The 27,032-nt window shown below is 41.4% G+C and overlaps 1 protein-coding gene across 3 annotated transcripts in view; it reads right to left on the reverse strand.

Moving 5' to 3' along the window:
• Positions 1-8,482: 8,482 nt before the first annotated feature.
• OGDHL (oxoglutarate dehydrogenase L) overlaps positions 8,483-27,032 on the reverse strand; it is a 75,409-nt gene continuing 56,859 nt past the window's right edge. For all 3 annotated transcript variants that reach the window (XM_066618718.1, XM_066618717.1, XM_066618719.1), the window contains 7 exons: positions 15,342-15,520; positions 13,977-14,048; positions 13,386-13,511; positions 12,780-12,852; positions 10,947-11,110; positions 10,189-10,343; positions 8,483-8,988 (listed from right to left, as the gene is read on the reverse strand). In XM_066618718.1, the coding sequence (XP_066474815.1) occupies positions 8,865-8,988; positions 10,189-10,343; positions 10,947-11,110; positions 12,780-12,852; positions 13,386-13,511; positions 13,977-14,048; positions 15,342-15,520 (893 nt within the window). In that variant the 3' untranslated portion in view covers positions 8,483-8,864. The remainder of the gene's footprint in view (positions 8,989-10,188; positions 10,344-10,946; positions 11,111-12,779; positions 12,853-13,385; positions 13,512-13,976; positions 14,049-15,341; positions 15,521-27,032) is intronic.

A 27,032-nucleotide genomic window follows, 5' to 3' on the forward strand; every position in this document is an offset into this window, starting at 1 on the left:
TCCTCCTCCATAAAGTGTGCTAAAACTGACTCACTCCCTGGCATTTCTTTGCTGCTGGGCATTTCATTTCCAGTAGTAGCTCCATGTCTATCAGAGCAAATGATTAACTACATGGTTAATTGTGAACTGTCAGTACAAAGGAGCCTTTTCTTTTCACTTATGAACCGCCATCCAAAATCTGTCATGAAGATGACACAGCAAGGTAGCAGCAGTGTTTTACTCTTTGAACTTTTGAAAACGATTGCCATCTAAGGGCCCAATCCTATCCAATTTTCCAGTGCAGTGCAGCCATAAAGCAGCCCCAAGGTAAAGGAACAAGTACTCCCATATCTTAAGGAGGTCTCTATGGAGGCCACCCTAACTTAGGAGGCCACCCTAACATAGGATGCAGTGCATGCCCCTTTGGCACAGCTACACTGAAATTGGAAAATTGGATAGGATTGGGCCCTGAGTCTTCCAGTGTGTTACACAATTACCAGCCCAATCCTAACCAACTTTCTAGCACCAATGCAGCTATGCCAATGGGGCATGCTCTGCATTCTGTGGTGGCGGCGGTGAGTCATGGAGGCCTCCTCAAGAAAATGGAACATTTTTTCCCTTACCTCAGGGCTGTATTGGTACTGGAAAGTTGGTTAGGATCAGGCTGTAAAGGCTGCAATCCTTTCCACACCATTGACTGTATGGTGGGTCTGCTATCCACGGGTTCAGAAGCTGTGGATTTGACCCACTGCGGGTTCCTAACTTAGGGCTGTATGACCCACTGAGGAACTCCCAGATGCTTCCTCCATTTGCGTCTGGGAGGTCTTCCACGTTGCAGGGAGGCCGTGCCAGAGTCTTTGGACAGGCTCTTTTGGTTTCCTGTACTGATAACTGGAGATGTGATCAACCTTCCCCTAGTTCAGCTTTGCTGAAAAACAATAAGGCATGTTTATCCATCAAAAATTTGCACATTGTTGTACAGCCTACTTGGGGATGCAGTGGCATGAAATCTTTGTTCCATGTTCCTGCTGCTCATGAAGGTCTTCGAATCGGGGGAAAAATAAGGAAACCAACTTCAGTATCGTTGGGCTCACCAGCTTGCTATAGCACATGTTGTTTGAGCAGGTCTTAAATGACTGAATTATACTTTTATTTTTAATATGCAAACAGTTCCCATTTTCTTTCTTTCACAAGTCTGTGACAACTATTTTGAGGCCAGCTGCTTTATTCGGAACACTTATCCGTATATCCAGGTAAGTAATTTACTCCTGTGAATATGGGCATATTTGTTTTATCCCTACTGATAATAACCACAACAGCATAACACACACAATTCAGTATGTTATGGTGAGCCAAATAATTTATTGTGAGCCAGATAATCTTCGCTACAAGTAGAACTGCACCAGTACAGGGGGCCCCCATAACCGTGGAGCCCGTATCCGCAGATTCATTTATCTGTGGATCAGGTCCAGGCCCCCCAGTGTGCGCCCCCACATGCATACCCCCTTTGGAGAGGAGGAGAGCTTCACAGGAGCCTCTGAGCTCAGCAGACACTGAGGACATCTGTCCCAGGCCTCTGCTGAACGCAGACTGAGCTCTCAAGCTAAAAAAAAAAAATGCGACTTCCAGTTTCATGGAAAAACCAGAAGTGATATTTTTAATGCCTTTTAATGCCTTAGCTTGAGATGTCAGTCTGAGCTCAGCAAAGGTCAGGGACACCTCTGACCTTCTGAGAGCTTGAGAGCTCAGCAGAGGCCACCGACAGACTTCCTTGGCCTTTGCTGAGCTCAGAGACTCCTCTGGAGCAGAGCTTCCCTCACCTCTGGAGAGGGAGTAGGACCACAGGGATGGGTATTTGCCTGAATCTATGGTTTCAGATATCCACAGGGCGGAGGAGGGTTCCAGAATGGAACACCCACAGATAAGGGGGCACACTGTATTGTATTTTTAAAATTGCATAGTAAGTCCCAGATTTCCATTACACATCTATTTTTTCTATCATCCACAAACTCACTGATGAACTTCTCAGTAACTAAGCACAGCTTGATAAATTGTGACAGCTTTCTACAGCTAAAAGTGAGAAACCCACAAAACATTTTTCTTGACCAAAAAATGCCCTCTTTATCCATTCACAAAAATATTTTGAGTGTGTTTTAAAAAAAAAAAAATTTATTTGTTCAGAAAGCCACAATGTAGAGTAATGGAACAAAAAGGAATTCAGTCGGTTTCAGAAAGTGTCAGAAAAAATTACAAGACACCAATTAGTTTGGCTGGGAAGAGAAATGGGTCATATTGCGGACAAATAATTTTTTTTAAGTTACAGTCTAAGCAGTGTATGCTGCTTATTTGATGGTAGCAGAGAGAATGACTTGTCATGTTGATCTTAATAGTCTTCTCCATAGTGGAACCACAATTATGGAACACCCCCCCCCCACACACACACACACACACTTCCAGGGGATCTAAGAACTATCCCTCCTCTTACAGCTTTTTGGCAAGGACTCAAAACATTGATATTTTCTCAAGCAATTGGGTGATGGTTCTGATAGTTGGTCTCTTGTGTGCCTGTTTATGGTCTATTGTTAGCTATATTTTCGCTTCTCAATGGACACTGCTTTTACTCCTAGTTCCATTGCTTGTTGAACTGAATTGCTGACCCCAACTGCTTTCATTTATTGTATGCTTTTTTTGTTTTATGAAAAACTCTGTAAGCTGTGCCTTGGCAAGGAAAAGGCGCAATTTTAAAATTAAAAAAATAAATAAATCTTCTAATGGTGCATGGAAGAATCTCAGTATCAGCCGTTATCGTATTGAGACCTGTAAATTATAAGGCGACCGATAATGTAAAGATTTCTAGGATAAGAAATTATTAACACTTTTAAAATCATTTCGGTTTACCGAAGAGAGGAGGAAAACATGTTACACATTGTTAGCGGTGTATTATTTTATTTTTCTCTGCTGTCACTAATAAATTACTATATTGTAACTTGTCAGAACTATTCCATCTTTAATCACTATGGAATTTTGTTTTGGGCGCAATTATTTCTTTGAGAGAGCAATATCTGTCCTTCGGTTTCAAGAATTTCAGTATACCAACCTGCCTTACAATTACCAGACAGCAGGTGATACAATTCCTCTTATAGTATATTGCTGTTTATTGAAAAATGCACATATACACTCTTGAGTGTTTCCAGATTTCAAGAAGCAAAGTAACCATTTTTATACGGCAGCACTGTAGGAAAGTTCAGCTAAAGATCAAATTGAGGGCAAAAAGAGATGGAGTGACTGGAGATCTGCATCTAGATTCACCATAAGTTTTTTCTCACAGCTAAAAGCAGCCCCAGGAGAGTGCATGACTGGATTTGTGGTGCAGAGCAAGAGGAAAGGTGGAGTGAATCTTTAGTCTTTCTTGTTTTCCCCAATAGAAATGGAACTTTCCCCCACAGCTTCTGTTTGCCTTGAAGGACAAAACACGAAGGTGTTCATATGGGGTAAAGAGCAGCTTGGGGAGGGTACAGCCTAACTTAAATCCTTGCCTGTGATTGATTTTACTCTGAAAAAAAAATCATGACTAGTTTCACCCTTGGACCTCACCAGCTCACTTCTTTCTCCACTTGCTCCCCAGGTACTCTACCCCCCTCCTTTTAAACTGGAGAATTATTGGGAATATTACTGACATACACATTATGAACATGACTCAAGCGAGAGTGGCAAGGCCAAAGAGCGACTGGTAGTCTGGTTTAGAGGGCAAGTTGGTTGGCAACAAAGAAGGTGGTGGGCAGATACAGGGTGAACTCTGGGCAACACTGCCAATGTGTTCTCCCAGCCCACCATGAAGCAGTCACTTCATCCTGCCTCAGGAGTGGGCCAACCCTGACTAACAAACAGCTTACAATTCATCAAAACATGCCAAGTCCCAGATTATACATGATAAACTGATGAGGGGCTTTGTGATGATGCAAAAATGAGGGTCAGAGATACACTACCAGAAGTGCTAGTGTCACCAGATGCCTTGGCAAATATTTGATATGGTTTACAAAAACTAGCACTAGGACATTGAATCAGGATTGACCCTGGACAGCACAGTAAAACTGGGATTACAACCAAACATCCAACTGAAAGTAATTTCAAAACCCAAACCAGAGCTGCCCCTCAATTTCCAGACAATCACAATGGAAATAGGAGAATGAGAAACATAATAGGCAGATACGGCCAGGACCTATAACTAGAGGTGATAACGAAATAAAAACACATAGCTCTGCTTTCTGTACTTCTCATTTTTGTTAAAAAAAAGTTGATGATAAATAAATAAACCCAATCGCTAACTACATATTCTCTAAAATCTCTACATGCATGTGGCTGCATCTGCTGACACTATACCACCTATATCATCTGCCTAGGATAGTTTTAAGGCAATTATAATTTATAAAAATGTGTCCTGGGAATAAAAACACCTTAACAACACTTTTTGCACGTCTATTTTTGGAAAGACACACACACACAAAAACCATTCTCACCCACCTGTACCTATAACCAACAGGCAGACAAACAATACTGAGAACTGAGGTCAGGCAGCAGAGAGAATTTGGAAATTAGAGCAGACTGGCATGTCTTTTAATTTATTTACTACAATCCGGTTTTTGGAAATAAATAAGAAGGGGATTGTTTAAAGAACTATACCCAAATGGCCTACTTCTTTTCATGATACTGAATTCCACAGACTTCAAAATGCAGAGACGACAGAGCAACCAAAATATAAAGGAAAGATGATCCAAGAGATGCCAGTGTTTTTGTGAACGGGATGCTAATATCAAGCCCAAAGGGAGAAGCTGTCAAAAAAACCAGCCATAAAGAAAATAGACTTTATATTCATGGTTTATTTTTCATGTTCTTGAACAGAATTTACTTTTTAAAAATATAATGCTATAGTTCACAAACAGCAATGAAAGTGGAAACCTGCCATTTTCCACTTTTCTTTTATGCCTATGTTAATTTAGCTCACTAAATTTGTGTTATCCCAGCCACAGCAGTATTTATCACTGAAAAAGAGACGGAAAATATTTCAAGTTATACCAAGTTTACCTCCTTTGTAGAAAAAAAGACCAAAATATAGAGACCCATTATTATTTAAACTGCACTGTCCCATCCTTTTTTGAAATTTTTAAGAAACACAAAATACTTTGCTTTGGAATTACTATGCATGTCAACTCAGATGTGTTCAGTTTTACTTACTTCCAGGTAACTATGATCCCAGTCGTAACTATTTAGGGAGCAATCCTAACCCCTTATGTCAGTGCTTTCCAGCGCTGACATAAGGGCAATGCAGCTCTGAGGTAAGGGAACAAACATTCCCTTACTTTGAGGAGGCCTCCATGAGTGACACCCAACTGCAGGATGCAGCACACGTCCCATTGGCACTGCTATGCCAGTGCTGGAAAGCACTGACATAAGTGGTTAGGATTGCGCCCTTAAACATATTTAAATTACAGGTGTGCACTGCTTAACAGGGATACAGTCTCCAATCCTCATCATTAAGCAATTCCATTGTTATGTAAACACTGTTATTGCAAGCAAATCAATTTCACTCCAATACCTTACATAGACTGCACTGAGCCATTAGATGGGGCTGAATGTAATGAATTTGTTCCATTACAAGCCCCATCTAGCGGCTGAATACAGTCTAGCACAGCCATTTTCAACCACTGTGCCATGCACACTGGTGTGCCGTGAATGGTTTCCAAGTGTGCTGTGGGAATTGGAAGAAGGTCATTAATTAGTAGGACCATTGGAGGATGTGAGCCCCCCATTGGCAGCACAGTGTGCCTTGTCAATTGTCAAAAAACGGATGGTGTGCCATGAGAGGAAAAAGGTTGAAAATCACTGGTCTAGCCTCTATGTAATGAAATGGTGTGAAATGGACTAGCTTGTAATGCAGTAGGCAATTAGAGGACTGCCATTGTAAACACAGTCCTTAAGTAGAACATTGCTAAGCGAGGCATGTCTGTACATGAATTTTGTGCAAAGTGGTTGCAAATTCCAAATCGTCTGAATACCTTCCAGAGTAAAATAAACTGTAACTATCAACCTTGTTTAGCGAATTCCAATACAGGTGGGGCCTCAGTATCCACAAGGGATCCATTCTTGGACCCCCCCTCCCCCCCCACACACACACAGATACTGAAAATAGCCGATAAGCAAATCCATGGTTTTTTGCCCCTCGAATCCTCCAAAGGGGACTGGAGCTCTGCTCCAGTTGCCTCCAGTGGGCTTTCCAGAGGCCCACAGCTTCTATGCACTTCAGAATGGCCAAAACAGACCCCAAAAGCCACTTTTACTTTCCGGAGGGGATCCAGAAGCAATGTTTTTTCAAGCCTTAAAAGGTAGTGGGAAGCCCCGGATGAGCAAGATATAAAATCTGGGGATAAACAGGCTCCACATGTATTATACCCAGGGTGGAATACAAAGGAATCAAAAACAGCCAACTAGTACCAGTGCTGCTGTATCTTGCTTGTACACATGCCTTGTAATTTTTAAATAGTGGATTTTTTCCTCCACTGTGGAGAAACATGGGTTGTCAGAAAGAGGCAGAGAGACTCCAGCATGAGCCACAGTGATGTCAGCTGCTGCACCATCAACGATAAAGTACAATGCTAGCCAGATAGTAATTCACATTAAAAGTGAGCAAAGCTGCACTTAGAAATATCACTTTACCCTTACAGTCACACAACAGATGTTATACTCTAGTATGGGCAGGGCTGCAGCTCATCTTAGGTCATATTCACATCCCCAGCTCCTAATGGGAAATAATAATATTTACACTTTTAGTCTTGGAACTGTATGTCTCAATGAACAGATTTGTCCAGGATGTACACTATAGCATGCTTTAAGAAAGAACTGGAAGAAAGGAAATATGGGGCTATCCCCTTTGACCTCTTCTGTTTCAGAGCAAGAAGACAAACAAGTCTTTGAAGCTGCAACCCTATTCATGTTGATCTGGGAGTAAGTAACATTCTGTTCAGTAGGACTTACTTTGGAGTAAACATTTACAGGATCACAGTGCTCAAGAGTTTGATTTATTCTGATCAAAGCATTTATCAACTTCTTTAATTAAAAAAAATGTTGAGTATGGAGTGTTCTACTTCCCCAAGAAGCTCAAGGTGAACTCCACAGCTCTCCCCTGACCAACGTGATCCTCACAACCATGTATAAGGGGGTAGGGTACAGAAATTATTTGCTTAAATAATTTTTCAGCAAATTATTGTATTTGAGCTTCTGTTATTAGTATAATATCTAGGCATTTAGCAGAATATCCGAGAAGGATATGACTTGTTTGATCACACTGAACATATACGTAATGTGCTCTGTCCTATTCTCTTCCAGGGCCTTTACTGTACTCTGTTAGTTTTGTAAAGAAATTCAGTGTACATTGGTTGTCCATGCAAAAGTGGAGCGGTAGGATGTAAAATAGTGTTTGCTATTTTGTGCCAAACGTTGGAGGAGTGTTTTTAATGTATTGCATTGTACTATTGCAAAATACATTGTGGGATACATTTGCATCCCACCCCTGCCTAACCTTTGATGAATTTTCTTGTGAGATTAAAAACTAATCTGCAATGTGAAAAAGTGCCACAGAAAACAGTTCTGATGTTCAAAATGAGAGTCAGAGTAGCTCAAAAATTAAATTGTTAAACACATCCATTAAAAGATTCTCATTTTACTATGTGGATGAATCTCTCTAATCTGTGCACCTGTTTTCACTGTGAAGTTGTGGATTCAGCTAACCAGGAGGTTTGCCAAGGTGAATCTTATATCACAATCCTATGCATACCTACTCAAAAGTAAGTCCTATCACTCAATGTGATTTAGTCTCAGCTAAGTGAGTACTGGACATGCATGTAACTCTTCCTATATGAGGCTTATACATAGTTCTAGACATGACTCTTGATGCATGTGTCATACTATGACAACCTGGAAGCAACCCTAATAATTAGTTCTGGTGGACTAACAGCCCAATCCTATCCTGGGTCGACCTACTCAGTGCAGGGCTACTGATGCAGAGTCAGCTGCACTCTACAGGATGGTTGGGGAACAGGCCAGCTGGGAAAAGTTAAAAAAAAAATTTACTTACCTCTAAGCAGCTGCTCCGTCACCTATGGGTCTGCTCAAAGCTACGCCAGCTCTTTTGCTGGTGTAGACTTGAGGAACCTTCTCGAGGTGTGCCTGGGCTGGGCTGGGCTGGACAGGGGTTCCAGATTTGGTGTATGATGCTGCCACCTCTTTCTGTCTGATCACCCCATCACCAGTAGAACTATCTGTGGGGCACTGTCAGTGGCGCATGGTCTTGAACTGGTGGCAGTGCTCGGCAGATTGGTGAAGCAACTGCCACAATGGTGGATCTTGTGGTTCACCAACGTAACATTGGGTCTTAAATGGATAGAAGCCCATCCTCTGTTATATGCTGTGCTCACACATGCAAGAATCCAATGAAGAATGCTTGGGCATCAGGGTGGAATTTATTTTTTAAAGTCCTATTTGAGTTATTTACACAAGTTGCACCAAAACAGAAATTGATGTTCAGCACAATGAAATCCCATTTACACAAACTGGTCCAGCCTAGCTTGAATATTCCAAAACATGCAGCAAAAGACCCATTTCTTCTGTCTCTTTGCCAAGAGGTAGAGGTAAAACCATAACTGAAGTGGGTTTCAACATTTACAGTTACACAACAATTAGTACAGACAAGTTAAGCACAGCCCTTTAAAAGAGCAAATTCAAGAGTTCCCCAAATTTTCCCCACCGAATTTTATTTGCTATTATGGCTATGGCCTTTCCTAAATTCATAAAATACTATGCTACACATGGAAAAGATGGCGACTGTATTAAGATCAAAACTTCTTTCCTTCGAATGCCTCCAGATTGAAAGCTGTGTCCAAAAATCTCCTGAGTGACACGAGGTGGGTGTTCTTGTTTCCAGTTGCAGGGGCAGCAGCTGGTTCACGACCAACATACCTTGAGATAAAGAGACAAAGGTAACAGAAATGGGGGTTGACACTTCAAGCAGACAACCTCAGATAATTCCCAGTCAAATTACAGAAATTTCCTACAGACTATTGCTTATATTTTATAAAAGGTGGCAACGCCACAACATTGGCTAGACCTACTTGCTTCTGCTATCCATTTCTTAAATTTGTAAAAGTTAGTTCTGTTAACCTGTCCTGTTCAGAAGATTTCATTTCAGAAGATAAGCCTGAACTCCACTGAAATAGACCAACACACATTTCCTCGACTGGTCTCTTGTATCCCCAAAACGGTTTCTTTCAAGCCTCAGTATCTTTATTTGCATTTCAGGTTGATGATTCAAGTAGACAGACAATCTACCTGGTTTAAATAGAGCCCAATCCTAACTAGCACTGGCACAGCCAGGTCACATGGCCTGCACTGTATCCAGCACTAGTTAGGAACCAGTTGGAGGTCTCTTCAGGGTAAGGGGATATTTTTCCCCTAGCCCCAAGTAATGCCCCAGCCTGCCCTATGGTACTACTCAGATCTCTGTCAGCTATACAGCTGGCAGACATACGAGCAGCCTTGTGTAAGGCTGCCAGGCCTGGGAAGGGGGTTAGGATACAGCAGAAAAGGCCTCTGTCAATCCTATCCCCTTCCTGGACCTGATCCGCCCCCTTTCCAGCCTCCCCCTGCACAGAAACACCCCTCCTTGCCATCCTCCTCATGCCCCTGCACCGATGGCTGGGGGCTCAAAATGCAGTGCTTTTGGGGCAGCACAGGTAGCTCCGTCAGCACTCCTTACTCGCTGGGTGTCATGAAAGCAGCCACTGCACCAGCCCAGCACACAGACAGAATTGTACTATCAAGGTTCTACGGAAGCTTGCTAATAATATAAAAAGGCAGGAAATAATCAGCTTCTGGGGGCTCAGAACAGAAGCATATAGCACATGCTCTTCGTACTCCATGTCTTAGATGTGGCATCATCACTTTAAAAAGATTTAAGGTAGCAGGACTGGGGGAAAAACACCATCACCTGAAACCACTGCCAGCTGAAGTAGGTAGCACTGTCTCATTGTGATAACCCAGATGGAAACATCAATGCCAGATCTCAAACTTCTCCATACACATGTCAATTCTTGGCCCTGTACCCAGAGCAAAACAAAGCAAGCTGCACTGGCTGAAAAAAAATCAGTACAAGTATCTTACCAGATTGGCCTAGTATGGTTCACAATGGTGCGGAAACGGGGTCTGACATAGTCATAATAGCCTATGTTCTTGTGTTCTTCTTGACACCACACAAGATCAGCTTTAGCATACTTTTCCATCTCTTTTTTTAGCAAGTCAAAAGGGAAAGGAGAGATCTAGAGAGAAATGTGAAGATATTCTGAAATACAGAATTTTATGTATCACAAGGAATACACTGTGGTATACAGTATACCATATTGTATACCGCACTGATGTGTATTTTCTCCCCAAATAAATATAATCTTCAAAAGGTATCACACAATACAGCAAGAAATAATCACAGTATAAATATACTCCAAATGAGTAGGTGAGGAATGCTCTGTATAATATCCTGATCCAACCATTTCTTTAAAAGGATAGCTAGCATTTCATTGCTCTTACAGATATTTGAAGATGGTGAAAACACTGGCACTTTCTGACATTTCTTGCAGAGATTATACATGTGCTTGTGCAGCCATTCACTGATACGAACGCAAGTTCAAAGTGCACATGTTCATTTCCTTCAGTCTAAGTATCCTAGTTCATGACCCTATGTGCCAATCACTCTAGTAAGATTAAAGGATTCCAACTCTTAATTAATTTCTCATACCACTATCTCATGGTTCTCTCATTCTTCCTAATATTGTGACACCAAACACACCAAATACAATGCCCGACTGATTTGCACATTTAAAATTGTTCACACAGGTAATCTTGAGTTGCCAAGACTTTTGCTTTACCTGCTCCAGTCTGGTTATAGCCACTTCCTTTTCTAAATCCTGGTTTTTTCTCTCTTTAACAAGGTCGTAATATACCTTCCCAGTACAGAAAATCACCCGCTTCACTTCCCCAGGGGTGTCAGCTGCAGGCCCTTCTTCTGGAATCACACGACTGAAACGGGTGCCTAGGTGCCCAACAAAAATGCTTTACTACAAGGTGCCTTGTTCGATAAATGTATGTCAAGTGACAACCCTAACGGAGCATACAGTTTTCAGTGTCATTCATTGTGATCACTGACCCATCCTTCTCTAGTCTTACAGTTCCTTGATTAGTTGGGTAGATGTTAAAAGAAACAAATTCATTCTAGCCTCAGAGTGCATTCATGGGAGAGCGGAGGCTTGCACTGTATGTCAATGCAGAGGAGTACTCCTGAATCCATGCTTGCATATGGAATGCCAAGATACTATAAGGGCCAGAAGGGCTTGTCATCACTTTCAATTACCTCTTTCTTTTAGATTAAGTAGATGTTGAAACCATCATTCAGGTCTTGGTGACCCTGAACTGGGACAGCAATAATTTTTATTTAAAAGAGCTGTATCTTGAACTGAGAAGAGACTGAAGGGCCAACAAATCCACCAACCCACATGAGCACAGGTCACACTTCTCAGAAGGAACATTAACAGAAGCTTGGGCACGGTCTCTTATGCACCTCAGTCACTCACTCTTGTCTGAGCATCTTGGCTCATTTGTGAGATCAAGCAGCTGAGATGCACATTAAGGGACTAGCAGCCATGTGAGAGTAAGACAGGACGCCTCTAAGGGACAGAATGATCCAATGAGGAACTAGCTGCCTGTGTCTTCAACTGGTCAAGAATATGACAGCATACTTCTTAACAGAGGCATACTTGAGATTTTGTTTGCAAGAGATAGTTTTTGGAAAGATTCTAGAGGTGTGAACTATTTCTCAGCAATGCAGAAATGGTTCATAATATTTTATTGGGTCTTTCCCTCCCACAATCTCTTGAGAAATGCCTGATATAATGGTCTTGTTGCTTACTAGATCATCTTTTTGTAAACCAACAAATAAGTTATTTAAAAAGACAGGACACATCAAATGTGTGAAAATTAATTACAAAATTGTACCAGCAAACACGCTTGAGTAATGAGCTAGGATGGTTATGAATTGATACATTTTTCATTATTGTATATCATTTCATCAAAAACTTTGGAACATGACATAACTATTAAATAAAAGTCAATGATCATAGATAAGGACAATTTATGTATTTATGTTTAGAACTATAAAGTAAAAAATTTAGTAGATGATTAAAGTGACCGTCATATTGAAGTGCCAGCAATCTAGTCATGTTGAGTAGTTAATCTATGTATCAGAAAGCACAAGCAATTTTTGAACAATATAACTTAGACTAGTGGTTCCCAAACTGGTGGGTTGCAACCCACCAGCCTGAGAAGCACCTGATCCTGGCTCCTTTAGGGGCGGGGGGAAGGCAGTGACGTGATCCCAAGGATCGCACTGCTTCCGGGGACACCATGTACCTCCACCTGTACCAGTCACCGGGAGGTACAGGGAGCACCACAGACAACTCTGCAGGGCCTTAGAAAAGTTAACAATAGCGATCAGAAACTACTTCCGGTTTTCAGTCATAAAACCGAAAATGGTCTCCAATCTCTAAGGCTTGGGGAGCCCTGCAGAAGGCTAGCACAGGCGGATTGTTCTGTTACCTTGAGGAGTCCTCTGGCAGCTGCATAGAATTGGACTGTAAGTCTCGGTCAGAAAAATGGGATAAAACATTGGTCAAATAAAATAATTCTGCAACTGCAAGTGAACCTACCTGACACCATTTCATCAAAGCTGGATTTTGCCTCAGGATGTCTCAGCAAGGATTTTGGTGTGAAGATAATCAACTGCAAAATGGTCAGTATTACAATTCTTAAATTTTGCCATTGTTCAGTACAAGAAGCCAAACAACAGCTTAAACAATATAGTCCAATAATTTAGCAGTTTCTTAAATATACAAAACTGTTTCAGAAAGTTATAGTGGTATTTGTATAATTTAAGAACAGATATGCACAAGCAAGTTAGAACAAAAAAAAAAGAGTAATTATGTTTCCACTCATTAGCTTCTGAACCACTTTAGGGCCCAATCCTATCCAATTTTTCAGTGCTGGTGCAGCTGTGTCAATGGGGTGTGCACTGCATTCTGTGGTGGGGAGGCAAGCACAGAGGCTTGCTCAAGGTATGGGAACTTTTCTTCCATTACCTCAGGGCTGCATTGCGGCTACACCAGTGCTGGAAAATTGGATAGGATATATATATATCCTTATGCCATGGTGTAAAAAAGTATCTTCACTGCTCCGCTATAGGATCTCTCATCATCTATTATGCAATCCAAAAAATGCTGCAATATCATAATTAGAACACTCATTTCATTACTTACAGGCTTTCTAAATGGCAGCAAGATCTGCCTTCTGAGGACATGGAAGTAATTGGCTGGAGTTGAACAGTTCACCACAATCCAATTGCAGTCATAGAGGTGAGAAACTTCAAAATCATCATCAAATTGCTGAACAGGGACAAAGAAAGTCAGCTTTTAAGTTAGTGGCAGTATGTGAAGTGTAACCATTCCAGAACCTTCTTTTGTGACATTATCTGGACCAAGTTTAGAAGTACAACTATCATGCATATTCATCCTCTGTGAATATTACGTTGTATGCCATGCTTGACAATGCCAGACTGAGGGCCCAATCCTATCCAATTTTCCGGTGCTGGTGCAGTTGTCCCAGTGGGGTTTGCACTGCAACCTGTGGTGGAGGGGCAGTCTCTGGAGCCTTCTTAAGATATGGAAAGTTGGATAGGATTGGGCCCTAACAAAGCAGAGCATAATTCACTATTTCCCCATCAATTCCAACAGAACAAATAAATGTTTAAAATAAATGTCTGAAATAAATAAATAAATATTTGAAAGTGGACATTGCAAAGACGGAAGTGGTTGCTGGAGCGCAGGGTGGGACAGAATACATGTACATACCGGAAAAACATCAGGATCTTCATTACTCATTTGAAGGAACCTCTCTGGCCTGGCTGAAGAATGCTCTGGGCCCTGATAAACACATCAGTTAGAGAAAAACAAGCTTAGGTGCCTGTGAAAGAACATGATTATTAATCCGTTTGCCATGTATGTCTCAACAGCCATTTGCCAGCCATTTCAGCACAACACAGTCAAAGGCAGCCCAATACTCTATCATCCCTCCACCTAGCCACGAAAGGTTACAACCTTTCCTAGCCGAGAACATTTCTTGGAAGTTGTGTACCCAAATGTTCATTAACTGTATATAATTTGAACTGGAGGTTATAGCTGTCAGGATGCAGAAGAAAGAAATTAATGATCCATTAACTTGTATGTAACAAGAACTACTACACCTTCACCGATACACATAACAAGGCAAGTTCATGATTGCGTAAGGGAAAAGCTTCCTTGATAGCATAAGGTACAACAGAATGTTCAATTGTTACAACAAAATGTTTTATAATACAAATACATTTTTTATCAGGCATGGTAGTGTGAACGTATTTTGTTGGAGAAGAAATAAACAGTAGCCTCTTAACACTACCAGCAGATAACAAGCTGGCCCCAATGCTGCACATTTTTAAAAATAGCCTAGAAGTATTTTAGTCAATACATGAGCATGGTCTGGAAGTGAATCTTTTTCTCCTTAAAACAGCTGAGAGGAGCAACAATCCCAGTCAGAACTAGGGTGTGTACAGAGGGGGAGGGTCCTTCGCCCTCATGTGCTGCCTTTATCCTGAAAATCTGCTCAATGAGGCAGTAATTTGTTCTTAATGCAAAACTGCTACTTCATGATCAAATCCCTGCTTCAGCCAGGCAATTTTTGGGACAAAAATACCATGAAGGGGGAAAATGAATGTCCCTCCCTCCCTATTTACCCAAGTTCTGACTGGAATTGCTATCCTGTATGATTGCAAGAAAAAAAGGAAGCACTTCTGGTCGTGCTTTTCAGTGCTCATGCTATTTGGTCCTAAATGATTAGTTTAGCAAGCTTAGATGGTTAACTATATCACCTATGTTTTATATAAATGGAACACACTGCATGTGCAAATTATAAAATATGCAATCTGATCCTATGCATGTTTATTCAGAAACATGTCCTAATGAGTTCAGTTGGTCATATTCCCAAGTAAATACACACAGTCTTACCCACTAAAAGCACTCCCAGGGTTTCTTCTCTGCTTCAATCATTTGTAAAGATTCACGGACACAAGTATGATCTAACAGTTCATTTTTCATACTGAAACAACCCTTCCCCTTAAGAAACACTACATATGATTGCCTGATGAACATGCAGAAATATTACTTTGATCACAGAAGCCCTACCATTCCTTCCATCCCATGAGGCAAGAGGAGGACAATCCCATTGTGACGAACCCACTTGGCCTGTCCTGAACTTATAAACTGGTCTATTATGCACTGTGCTGTATTGTGAAAGTCACCAAACTGAGCTTCCCAGCATACAAGAGCATTGGGACTTGCCATGGCAAAGCCAAGCTCAAAACCTAAACAAGAAGGGAAAAAAGGCATGGTTAAGGTAAAGGATATTCAACTATAACTAAACAAATCACAAATTATGAAGAATAAAAGATGACGTTGAGTTACAAGCAAGTTTTAGAGGCATAAAGTAAATTAAGATTATGTAACTTGTGCTGTTAGATTTCTATCTGAGGATTAAGATTTTCTTTAGGTCAGAACATTTCTGTCAGAAATGTACTACGTACAACAGTTGTATGTGCATTTCTAGGAGAGATAAAGAAGCTACACACTGCAATAATATCTTTTTATTTAGCATAATTTTACCCTGTCTTTCTCCTGCTAGGACACTCAATGCAGCTTACAATCATTTTAAAACAATAAAAACAGTATAATACCCCACTGGATCAGCACCAGGTATGCAGTTAAAATCCCAATCAGATCATCTCCTAGAGTTGTGTCCAAGAGTCAGCATTCACCACCAAACTCCCCTAGCCACAGCCACCACGTGGCAATCCAGGAGCAGCTGTGCATCTTTCTTAAGAAGGGTACTATTATGGCTTTTGTAGTGTTTCAAAAGCTACAAAACTTGCTGACCAGAGAGGATAATGGGACAAAAGAAATGTGCTTCTACACTAAGGGCAACAGTTTCTGTCTTGCTATTTTTCACTGTCTTATAAACAACCTTCTGCCTCCAACTTCATAATCTTCCATCAGCCATTCCTTGTTTCCTTTCCTAGGTAAAGGGCTTCTGCTTCTGCATATGGTTTCTGCACAGCAAATCAGTACAGAGCATTTTGGAAGGGTGTGAACACCAACACAAAAAGCCAGCAGAATGTGTACCTCCACAAATGTTTCTCTTTCCAGTGCAGGAAGCAGTGGCAGAGAAAGAGAGAGACAATCCCATAAATGTAGCTTTACAAAAGCAGCCATATAAGATAGATCAAAATTAACCAGTGATGGGCACTCAACTTGTGTTGACTCAAGTCTCAAAAAAAACACACTGTTTTGGCAACGAGTTGACTTGAGTCATGGATGTGATAGACCCCGACTCGACTCATGACTCTAGTGACTCTTTAAAAAAAAGAGAGTCGGAACTCGAAATGACCTGAATCTTGACTCTTTAGTGTGTGTGTGTTCTGGCTTACTTTTTCCCACCACTTCCTCATCACTCTGAAGACCTCGTGGACAATCTGGAAGTAAGGGCAGCAGCAGACATGGTGGGAAGGTAGGTTCCAGGAGGTGGGGGCTGGGGGTGTTGAGGAGAGAATGAAGGCTTAAGGAGTTTATTTTTGCTATGAAGGTTTGCTCAGGGAAGCCCTTGACTCACAACTCGACTGGTTTCTCAAAACGACTTGGGACTATTTAAAAGCCTCAAAATTTCTCATGTGTTGAGTCACAACATCTGTGTGTTACAGCTTGTAAGTTGAGTCAAGCTGCGGGGTTGCTGACTCAGGACTCAACTTAAGACTTGGGCTCCGTGCCTTGAGTATATCCCATTAATCTGTCAGAACAAGTGGGAATCAGATGTTGAGAACCTACAGGTTTGCAGGAAGCAAACAAGTTCTTGGTAGAGATAAGAACTGAATTAGGTACTATGGCTCACACTCTTAGCCAGTATACCGTACAAGTTCAGAAAACCAGCACTGGGAATGAATGACTCAACAAACAAATGAAAGCACTGGGAATACACATCATCTTTACTTAGTTATGTGCTATGTTTAGTAAAGTATTGCTTATCTTGACTTGCAGAACATAGAAAATTGAATTTTTTCAAATAGAGGAATAGTGGATACATGGAGAAAGAAGTCCTCTGTATGCTTATTTTTTAATTTGTGCTGTAAAATACAGACAGGACAAAGACTTTGATGTGTATTTTCTTAGAATTTGTCATATTTCAAGTTCATATCCCCTTGGAATGTTAAGTGGAAATCTCATAACAAAATTAGAATTTTCCTTTCCCATATAAAAAGTCCTAGACAACAATATAGCAAAATCTTAATTCTTAATTCTGTAACAAGAACTGGAGCGTTAAATAATTGGCAAAAACGGAACAAAATATAGTAGAATATAAACGGGCTACCTAGTTCTTGCTCGGCAATTGTGCTGAGGCAGATTAAGAGCAAATTGCTACAACAACTGTAATCACTATGCTTCTTTGTAATGTGCTCTCTTAATGTAAGATTTCAAGCAGAGCCAAAGGAGTCCAGGGAAATGTAATTAAATATAATATTAACCTAATTTCTTTTTTTAATGACCCACCTTAACTCCAGGGCAAATCTCTTGACTTCAGCTATGTAGCTATGGCGTTTGTTAAACAAAAAACTCTCTTTTTCTCTCTGCTTGCCTTCATGCTACACTCCTTCTCCAAATCACCTACATTTAAATAGATCATGAGACTGGAGAGAGTATAAATGTTCCTTTAGCAAAACTAAATGATGTCATATAGAGGTAAACATTAGCTTACATCAGATGGAGTGACACAGAGAAAACAGAATGGTCTACTCCTTACATTTAAAGGAATGGTGTGTGCAACTGCCTACACCCCACAGAAGACCCTCAAATTCAGCTACTGAGGCAAACACAAATGCTTGGGCAGTCTAGGAAAGGACAACTCTGGTGCCTTCTCTACATATTTTGAGTTGTGGAAGGAGCCTTTCACTTACAAAACGGCTGTTATACATGTGTGCTAGAGCACTGTGCAAGAAAAATGAAATGAAATCCAAGGGCATTCTTATTTTAAAACATACAGACTGAAAAAGTGATGTATTCAATGCCTTATAAAGTTTTTAATGCCTTATAAGACTTTTTCCCCCCAGTCTCAGAGTCATTCTGAGCCCAGCAGAGGCCATGGGTGGATGCTCCCCTTGCCTCTGGAAGAAGCTCCCCTCACCTCTGGAGGGGGTGAGAGGGGAGGCACAGACCCGATCCACAGATAAATAACACTGCGGATACAGGGTTTGCAGATATGGACCCCCTTGTATATCCTTGCCTTTCCCTTCTGGAAAGGAGGTATTGTACAACAATAATAAAAAATATGCATTAAAAACGGAAGCAAAACATTTTTTAAGCAGCCAATTCAAACCAACCACACATACCACTAACGAAATCAGTATAAGAAAAGAAAGCAAAGATCAAACCAACCAGACAAACTACTTAAGCAATTACAGAGGAGTATGTGAAGTAGCAATCAGAAAAAGGCAAATGGGAAATATGCAAGTCTCCAGTGACAAAGCGACTATAAGGGCATAAATCTGATCTTCTGGAGCAGGGAGCTATATACTGGGTATCACCACAGAAAAGGCCCTGTTGCCACTAAGCAAACTTCTGATGCAGCAGAAAATGCAGCAGGTCCTATCAACTCACCTCCAGGGACAGGAAACATCATTCAGAGGGAGGTATCCTTCAGGTACTCCTCTGCACAGACACATCAGCGGCCTCGGTCGCCAATTCGCAACCAGTCCTGCTTAGCTCTTTCAGGAAGGTGACAGCTCAACCTCCAGACCACACCTTCTGCCTAATACTGGATTGGCACTTTCCGCCTCACTCCCACAGTCTAGTTAATGAGAATTTGGAATGGAAATTGCAATTGGAAATATTGCAAAGGGTAAAAATTGCAAAATTGGCAAAAGCGCAAAGGGACGCAATTGGCAAAAAAGCAGAGGGAAATCACACAACATGTAAATAGGCCACTAGCAAGCAGAGACAAGGAATCTTTAAGACAGAGCAGGATGAAGTCAAGCTGGAACTAGGCACTGGAACTTAAGAGAAAACAAAAGGGGCTGAAATGGGTTTAGATGAAACGTGAATGAGGGATAAATTCTGATGGACCAACTTTTACCAGGGTGTATAAATCATAGACATTTATTCATGGGAGCAATCCAAAGCATGCAACAGCATCTGATAGGAACAGTTCCTAAGGGAGCACTCTCTGGTGTGTGCTTATAGTCACACTGGCTGCATTTGCACACCTCATTTGCAAGATACACACGCGTATATCACAATGCTACATAAATACTCCTTATAGCTGTTAGTTGTTCCAAATGTGTCCATTTTCCCTGCATGGATCAAAGAGGCCGTCAAACCTGATGGAAACATGGCTGCTCTCTCTAAATCATAAAGTTGATGCTCATAGTTTTGTTGCATAAAACTGTTTATTAAAGAAATATTTATTAATTATTGTCCATTCTTACTTTAAGTATTTGTCCCATTACATTTCATGTTTTAATATACTGTAGTGTGCAGGGCACCACCTCAAGTGCCTTTGGGCAAGGAGAGTAACTCAGAAATACAAACAAATGAATCAGTGAAAAGGAGCTTTTACAACACTCTACTGAACTAGCTGGAATTTGGCAACTGAGAGTTGGATGTGACATAGGACAAAACAAAAGCTAAAGTGTGTGGAACGTAAAAGTAGATACTGAAAGGTGGACCAAGTTACCTGGACATGGTTACATGGCTGAATTTCAGACAGTACGCTGGAGTGAAAGAAACCTCTTCAGTTGTGTAATATTTTTTTCCATTTCTAAGAAATTAGAAGTAGTTCCCCAAATTGCAGTTGCTTTAGGAGGCTGCTATACCAGTGTTTCCAGCAACAAACATGTAATATGCAAATCTCATGCACCTGTGCACATTAATCTTGAAATAACTTCTTCATGTATGAATACCTGAGCAACACAATTGTGCCTGCATCTGAGAACCTGGCCCAACATCCACACAAAACGTTTGCTGCAAGAAACACTGGTGTAACACTGATATTTCCCACAATAATTGATAACATGTGGATTTGCCCTAAGGGTTAGCGTTACTTGCAATATCTGTTCTAAAAGAAAAAAAGCCACAACAACTGGGGAGCACGATTTATAATTATGGAATGAAAACTGACAATTCAGTATCCATCTGCTAAAAGTCAATGGTAATTTGAGTATTTAACTGTAATTTGTGTCTCAGTAATTATCTATTAAATCTACTATGCCTAGCTAGCAGGAGTAATTGTTCCCCAGAGTAATACTAGCAACATACTAGGGAAACTAAGGAGACAGTATTAACAAACATAGAATGAAGTCCCTGGTTTCAAGTTTCTGGTGGTGCTAAAAACTTACATTCATGCTTTTCATTAGGAAAATTGTTTTATTTTTCACTCTGCAATTTCTGCTGACCAAAAGAGGCCAACTTGGCTCTTGATATGCTCTGCACACAGTAGGCTACTGCTTCAAACCTACCAGCAAGCACTCACTGACAGATCTCATGTACTTGTCATTTGTGATTTATTCTGTGGGTACTGGAGACTGCAGCCCATCCAATGGCAAGGTGCCTGTGGGAATTTATTTGAGGCCTGAATCGTTTCATATTTTTATATATAGAGTGAGCACAACATATTTAACATCTATGATACCAAGAAAAGGTGGTTAACTGCCATTAGGTAAAGATAAAGGTCCCCCTGACATTAAGTCTAGTCATTTCCGACTCTAGGGGTGGTGCTCATCTCCGTTTCTAAGCCGAAGAGCCGGCATTGTCCAGACAGTTTCCATGGTGGCCAGCATGACTAAACAACTAAGCGCATGGAACACTGTAACCTTCCCACCAAGGCGGTACCCCTTTATCTACTCACATTTTTACATGCTTTCAAACTGCTAGGTTGGTAGGAACTGGGACAAGCAACGGGAGTTTACCCCGCCTCGCGGATTTGCACTGCCAATCTTGCGGTCAACAGGCTCGTCAACTCAGCAGTTTAACCCACTGAGCCACTGCCATTAGGACATTATAATTTTAATTATCATGAGTTTGGTTGCATAAGGCAACCTTATAATGTCCTACATTAACAGCCCAATCCAACTTACCAATAGTGCCAGCAGAACACATGTTCCACTGGTGCTGACTGCTGCAAAAGTATTATAAAGTGCTTTGCAACAGCGCAGGGAGAGGATCAGAGCCTTCCCACACACACTGGCAAAGCAGTGGAGGCCTGTGGGAGCAGGTAAGCCTGGTGCATGGGGCAAAATGGGGCAGAGGCGGAACACAGAGAAGACAGGACAGGTCAGGTTCAGCAGGAGGGCAGGATCGGCAGTGACACAACATGCCTAATATTGGGCCCGTTCCTAAACCTGATCCACTTGTATGGATCAAAGTGGACTTGCACCAGCAGTAAATGCTCCTCCCCCCCCCCCGAGCTACAGACTAGACCACAGCATGGTCATTTTAAGACTTGGCTATACTCTCAAAGGAATGAGATTCAGAACAACTGCCCTCAACGCCAGCTCCTAGGCATAAAATCTCAGCTGTGCTCTGTAACTTGTTGCAATAAGCTGACGTTCCTTGGAATTGTTTAAGGTTCAGCAGACTGTGTAACTGACTCAAGATTCTGGCATAATATATTTCCTGGAAGCCAGTACTGAAAAAGCAGGATAAAGAAGCAGCATGAACCATGCAGATAACCTACATAAACCAGGGCCTCAATGTAAACTGCAGATCACATGTAGACTCCAGTTAGATTAATCCTTCCCTATCTCTTTTTTTTTTAAATGAGGCTGAGGTGTTATATAAATGAAACTTTTACATGAGTGACCACTTGTGAAGAAGCTCCAGCTCATATTGATTATCTGTATGGAGTCGGGTTAATGTTTGCACAGCTCTGTTACTATACTATTTCAATGATGGTCCCAGGCAGGATTTCCCTCTCTCTTACTGGAGCTTGCTTCCCAATTGAATGCTAACTACCAGGCACCTGCTCACATGCCCATCCAAGCCTTAGAGGGTCATGCCCAGTACCCACAGAGCTAAACCAGCCCAAACTTATTACAAGATTTCTACTTTGCAATGTTCCCTCTCAACAGGGAGGCACTCAAGATGGTTTACAAAGCTAAAATCTAAGTAAAAGCAAGTAACAGCAGCGACACAATGAGGACACCCCAACAAAAACAATGAAAGCAGAACATCAAGGACAAATGGAACAAAAAAGAGTGGTGAACCATAAAGAAGGATAGCACTGACCTTATCTTTTCAGAGATGTTCTACAATTTGGGTGTAACCAAATTGTAGGGTCTTTTCTATATCACTTCCAGACACACTTCCACTAGCGGTGGAACACATATAAGGCAGTTTCATGTGTGTGTGGAGAGTTATCCTACAGACAGTCCAGGTCCTAATATCTTAGGGTCTTAAAGGTTAAAACCTTAAGCCGTAATAGTGCCTACCAACTACGCAGAGGAAAAGTGCCATATTCTAACCCTAACCAGCTAGCAATCTGTCCGTGACAAGGGGGAAATGGTAATCCCCATCACATCCAGATCACCCTCCAAAACACCCTTCACCTGTGCAGCAATGAATCCCAGATAATGGATCCAGCACATAACCAGGTATGTAGGGGTAGATATTGAGAGATGCCTGTAGTTGCCTTGGATTAACATGTAAACAAGCAACTTACTGCCTAATACTACAATTCACAAAGCTCACTTTCAGTTCCGGCTTTGATTACGAAGATACTAAAAAAAGTCAAACCTCTGAATGTTTGACATGGAAGCACAAAGGATTCAAGTAAAATACATATCAAAAAAATATGACAGAGCCAATTCAGACATTCTAGTAGAGTGCTGGAGATGCAGAAGCACAATGGGCTTGTACGATAAACAAGTTCCAAATAATTGCTCTTTTGTTTTCCCTACTTGCTGCGCTCTTCAGAACAGGATCTGGGCAAAGACAAAAAACATAAGAACTTTGGAATTGTGCATGAACAACATTCCAGATGTCTGGCAAATATGCTGAATTGTTTGAATATGTACAGAAACAGCAGGTATGTAGCACTTATAATGTCCATACATGAATGCACACACAGACGTGGCATTTGCGGAGAGTTTTTTTTATGCACCATTCTCATGCTAATTCAATTCAAGATGTTTGACCAAATCTTGATGAAAATATTCCAATGAACTGCTTGGTTTCTGTGGTGCTGAACTCCGTGAAGAGTTCATCTGTAACTCAAGCATATGTTCTACTTTTCCCTCTGTCAAAAGTTAGAAAACAGAGTATTGGCTTTTTGATTTTTCTTTCAAAACACTCTGTCCCAGTACCTGTTCTCTGAGAGAAAACCATACTCTTGCACATAATTAATCCTAATTTCCAAAAGAGAAATGTTAAAACCTCATGGTCATGCTGTTTCATCATCTGCTGAAACAGTGAAAATCTTTCATTACTCTTCCATTGCAAATTCCCTAGGGTATTATTTAAAGAAAGAGGAAATTTAAAAGGCTTCCCTAGATAGGTTTCAGCCCAATTCTATTTTTAAACAAGCATTAAAAGACTATTTCTACTGATTAGGTGATACGGTTGAGAAAACACACAAGATGGCTCATTTGTTCAAGCCTTATTCACACATATGCTGCTCTTTTAGAATGGGGTTCTGTCAATATAAAATTGGAAGGATAAAACTGAAAGGATCTCGGTTAGAGTTTTTACAGGACTCTATGTAGGACAAAGGATATAAGTGCTAGGATATTCTGCTAAACTCCAGTTTAAGAATTACCTTATGATCTAAATTACCTCTTAAAAAAACCACACACACAAAAATAAAAAACTATTGCTCTATACTATACCACTGAGTTTTAACTCTACTTTTAAAGGGCCAAGGGAAAAAACAGATGTGACCTAAAAAGCAATTGTCCCATGTGTGTTAGTTTTGGTAAATAGCAGTCACACACGGCCCCAATCTGGACTGAACCATTGCATGGGGGGGGAGGGAAGAGGTAATCTTTTGCCACCACCATAATCGTAAGGATTTCAAAAATTGCTACCACCATAGTTCCAAACTGAATCAGAGATCCTACACAACTGCTGACTGCCCTAACAGGGATAATTTAGAAAGGGAATACAATGGGGACAAGGAACTGAATCCTGCTTCCCCCACACTGCGGTCTCAATCCCAGAATGAGACCTCTCCATGTCTTATCTAAATTACCCACACTCCCCCCTACCCCCACCAGCTTTCCTTTATGATTTCAGTCATGGAGCAGTTCCCCAAGTCATGACTCTGAATAACTTCACAGCACAGGAAAATGTGTGCATGTCCGTAAGTGTGTCTAATTAGTGTAGAATATTTTAAAGAGCAATTTCACAAGTGAAAATCATGTGTGATATGTGGCCTCAAGCCAACAATTCCCAAAGGGTAGAGAACAGAAACTACTAGGGCGTTCCAGAAGAGTTTTGTAGCTTTATTTCCAGACGGCTTACAGGTGAGATTAAGCGCAAAGTAATATAGTGATTGCATGTGCACATAAAAAGGAAAAACTGGTATACACCCATGCAAGGTATACACTGTGCAAGTCAGTTTGGGATCAGAATGAGCTGACACTGGAGACTGAGGGCCCAATTCTACCCAACTTTCCAGCAACGGTGCAGCCGCAATGCAGCCCAGAGATATGGGAACAAATGTTCTCTTACCTTGAGGACGCCTCTGTGTCTGCCTCCCCACCAAAGGATGCAGTGCATGCCCCATTGGCACAGCTGCACCGGCCCTGGAAAATTGCATAGGATTTGGCCCTGAGTCATCCCAGAAACTACATCATGTATGTGATCTTCAGCAGCAAACTTCTGAAGATACAATGCCCTGCCATGATGCTTCAGAGAACCCAAACTTCAGGTGTGGAAGTGGTGATCAACCTGGCCCTTGTTATTACCTTTCTTGTTTTTGTTTTCATGTGTCACTTTAGCAGACACAAAGGTGTTGGGAAACAGTGTCAGCTTGCACTTCATGTTATGCCATCTCCCCTACCTCCCTCTGACAGCAAGTTACATGACTGTCAAAAATAGCAAGAATCTTTCAATTAACATAAAAGAGGTTGCAGCTTAATTCAACATGATTTTTCCATTCTCCAAAAGGTCTTAGGCTGGGTTTTTTGTTTTTTTTTTTAAAGCTAAAACAAAGTGTTTTGAGATGGCAACATGTCATTCATTTTACTATGAGGTCTTATTCAGCTTACTGATCAGGGTTCCTGATACACTGAATACAACTCAATGAGGGCCAATAATTATAGAACAGAATTATAATACAGAATTATAATACAATCTGGGGGGAAAAAGGAAATTGTGAACTTGCTATATGGTCACTTAAATAGTTGTTAAAAAGATATACATCTGTATATCATTCATTTAATCTTTGGGCTGTACAGTTTTCAGATGTTGGAAATAAGAAGTCATGCTGACTATGCCTCTAACTCACCATAAAATCATTCAATATTTTAAGAGATATCAGTAGACCAGAGAGTTCATTAATACTTTCTTTACACTTCTGCACTCACAGGTGAAAGATTCCATTCCAAACCATATGCAGTTCCTAGTCAACTACAGACACTCACAGAAGCCTTCAAATGATAGAATTTTTGCAACATATCCAGGTGAAATAATAAGGGAGCTTACAATTAATATTTAATATAGCAGCTGACTTTGATAAATCAGGCCAAATTCAGGTATACATTTCACAACATTTCGCTGTTGGAAGCGCCAGTTGATTTGTCACAGAAAACTCTGACAGAAAACTTTGAGGGTGCATGCTTGTGAAACTGCTTTCCCTGAACAGGATGGTACAGTTTCCTTCTCCACAGTTGTTTTGGACAGCGACAGTCTTCTATCATTTTCACAAAACAGAACAATAATTTTCAGATATCACATTGACTTGCTGTGCAAATAATTCATTACAGAGGAGCAGATGGCCATTCATACTGCTCTCCTTATCTGGTCACGGGCCGAGCTGCCTGGTGCGCGGGGCTGCAGCGGCGCCAAAAACAGCAGCCGCCACATCCTGCACGCTCCAGGCAGGTGTTTGTGGCTCCTTTCGATTTCACTCCTTCCCCCAGGTAAAGCAAGTAGCCCCACAATGGGGCTACTCAATTCTATGGCGACCCAAAGGTTGGCATAAAATCAAGAGCTTCCATGCCAGGCAGCCAGCCCGACATGGAGGCTCAGGATCTGGTGGGGCATCCCACCTCCCTCCCTCCCCACTCCCTCCCCCCTGGCATGCCTCCTCCCCACTCTTCCTCTGCCTCCCCCCCCTCCCTGGAATGCCACCTCCCCCCATGCCTCCACCTACCTCTCCACTGCTCAGCAGTCCATGCAACCGCCAAGCAACAGAGCTCCGGCACTTGACTAGCGCTAGCCCAGTGCCGGGCTAGCACCAGTGCTCTGTCAGTGCTAGGGCCTGCAAACATGCCTTACAGCACATTTGCGACAGTGTGGGATGACAGTGAGCCAGCGCACAGAGCTTAGGATTCGGCCTTAACTCAACCATGCTGTCTCAACCACCGAAAGTTCCTTCTTTTTGTACTAACTATTTGCTACTTTATGTTGGTGGGAAGAAAGAGCCAAGCTGGTGTGTGGTCTTCATGGCCCAGTTCTCCATTTTAATTCTGAGACAAGTCATGGGTTCTGAACATAAGCCAAACAATTGCATTTAAGAGAAGAAAAATGCTAACAGGAGCTGCAAAGAGATTCACAGCCCAATGCTATCCACACTTTCCTGGGAGTAAGCCCCATTGACTCTAATGGGACTTACTT

This window comes from Tiliqua scincoides, chromosome 3 (genome assembly GCF_035046505.1).
Source record: "Tiliqua scincoides isolate rTilSci1 chromosome 3, rTilSci1.hap2, whole genome shotgun sequence".
Classification (NCBI taxonomy): Eukaryota; Metazoa; Chordata; class Lepidosauria; order Squamata; family Scincidae; genus Tiliqua; species Tiliqua scincoides.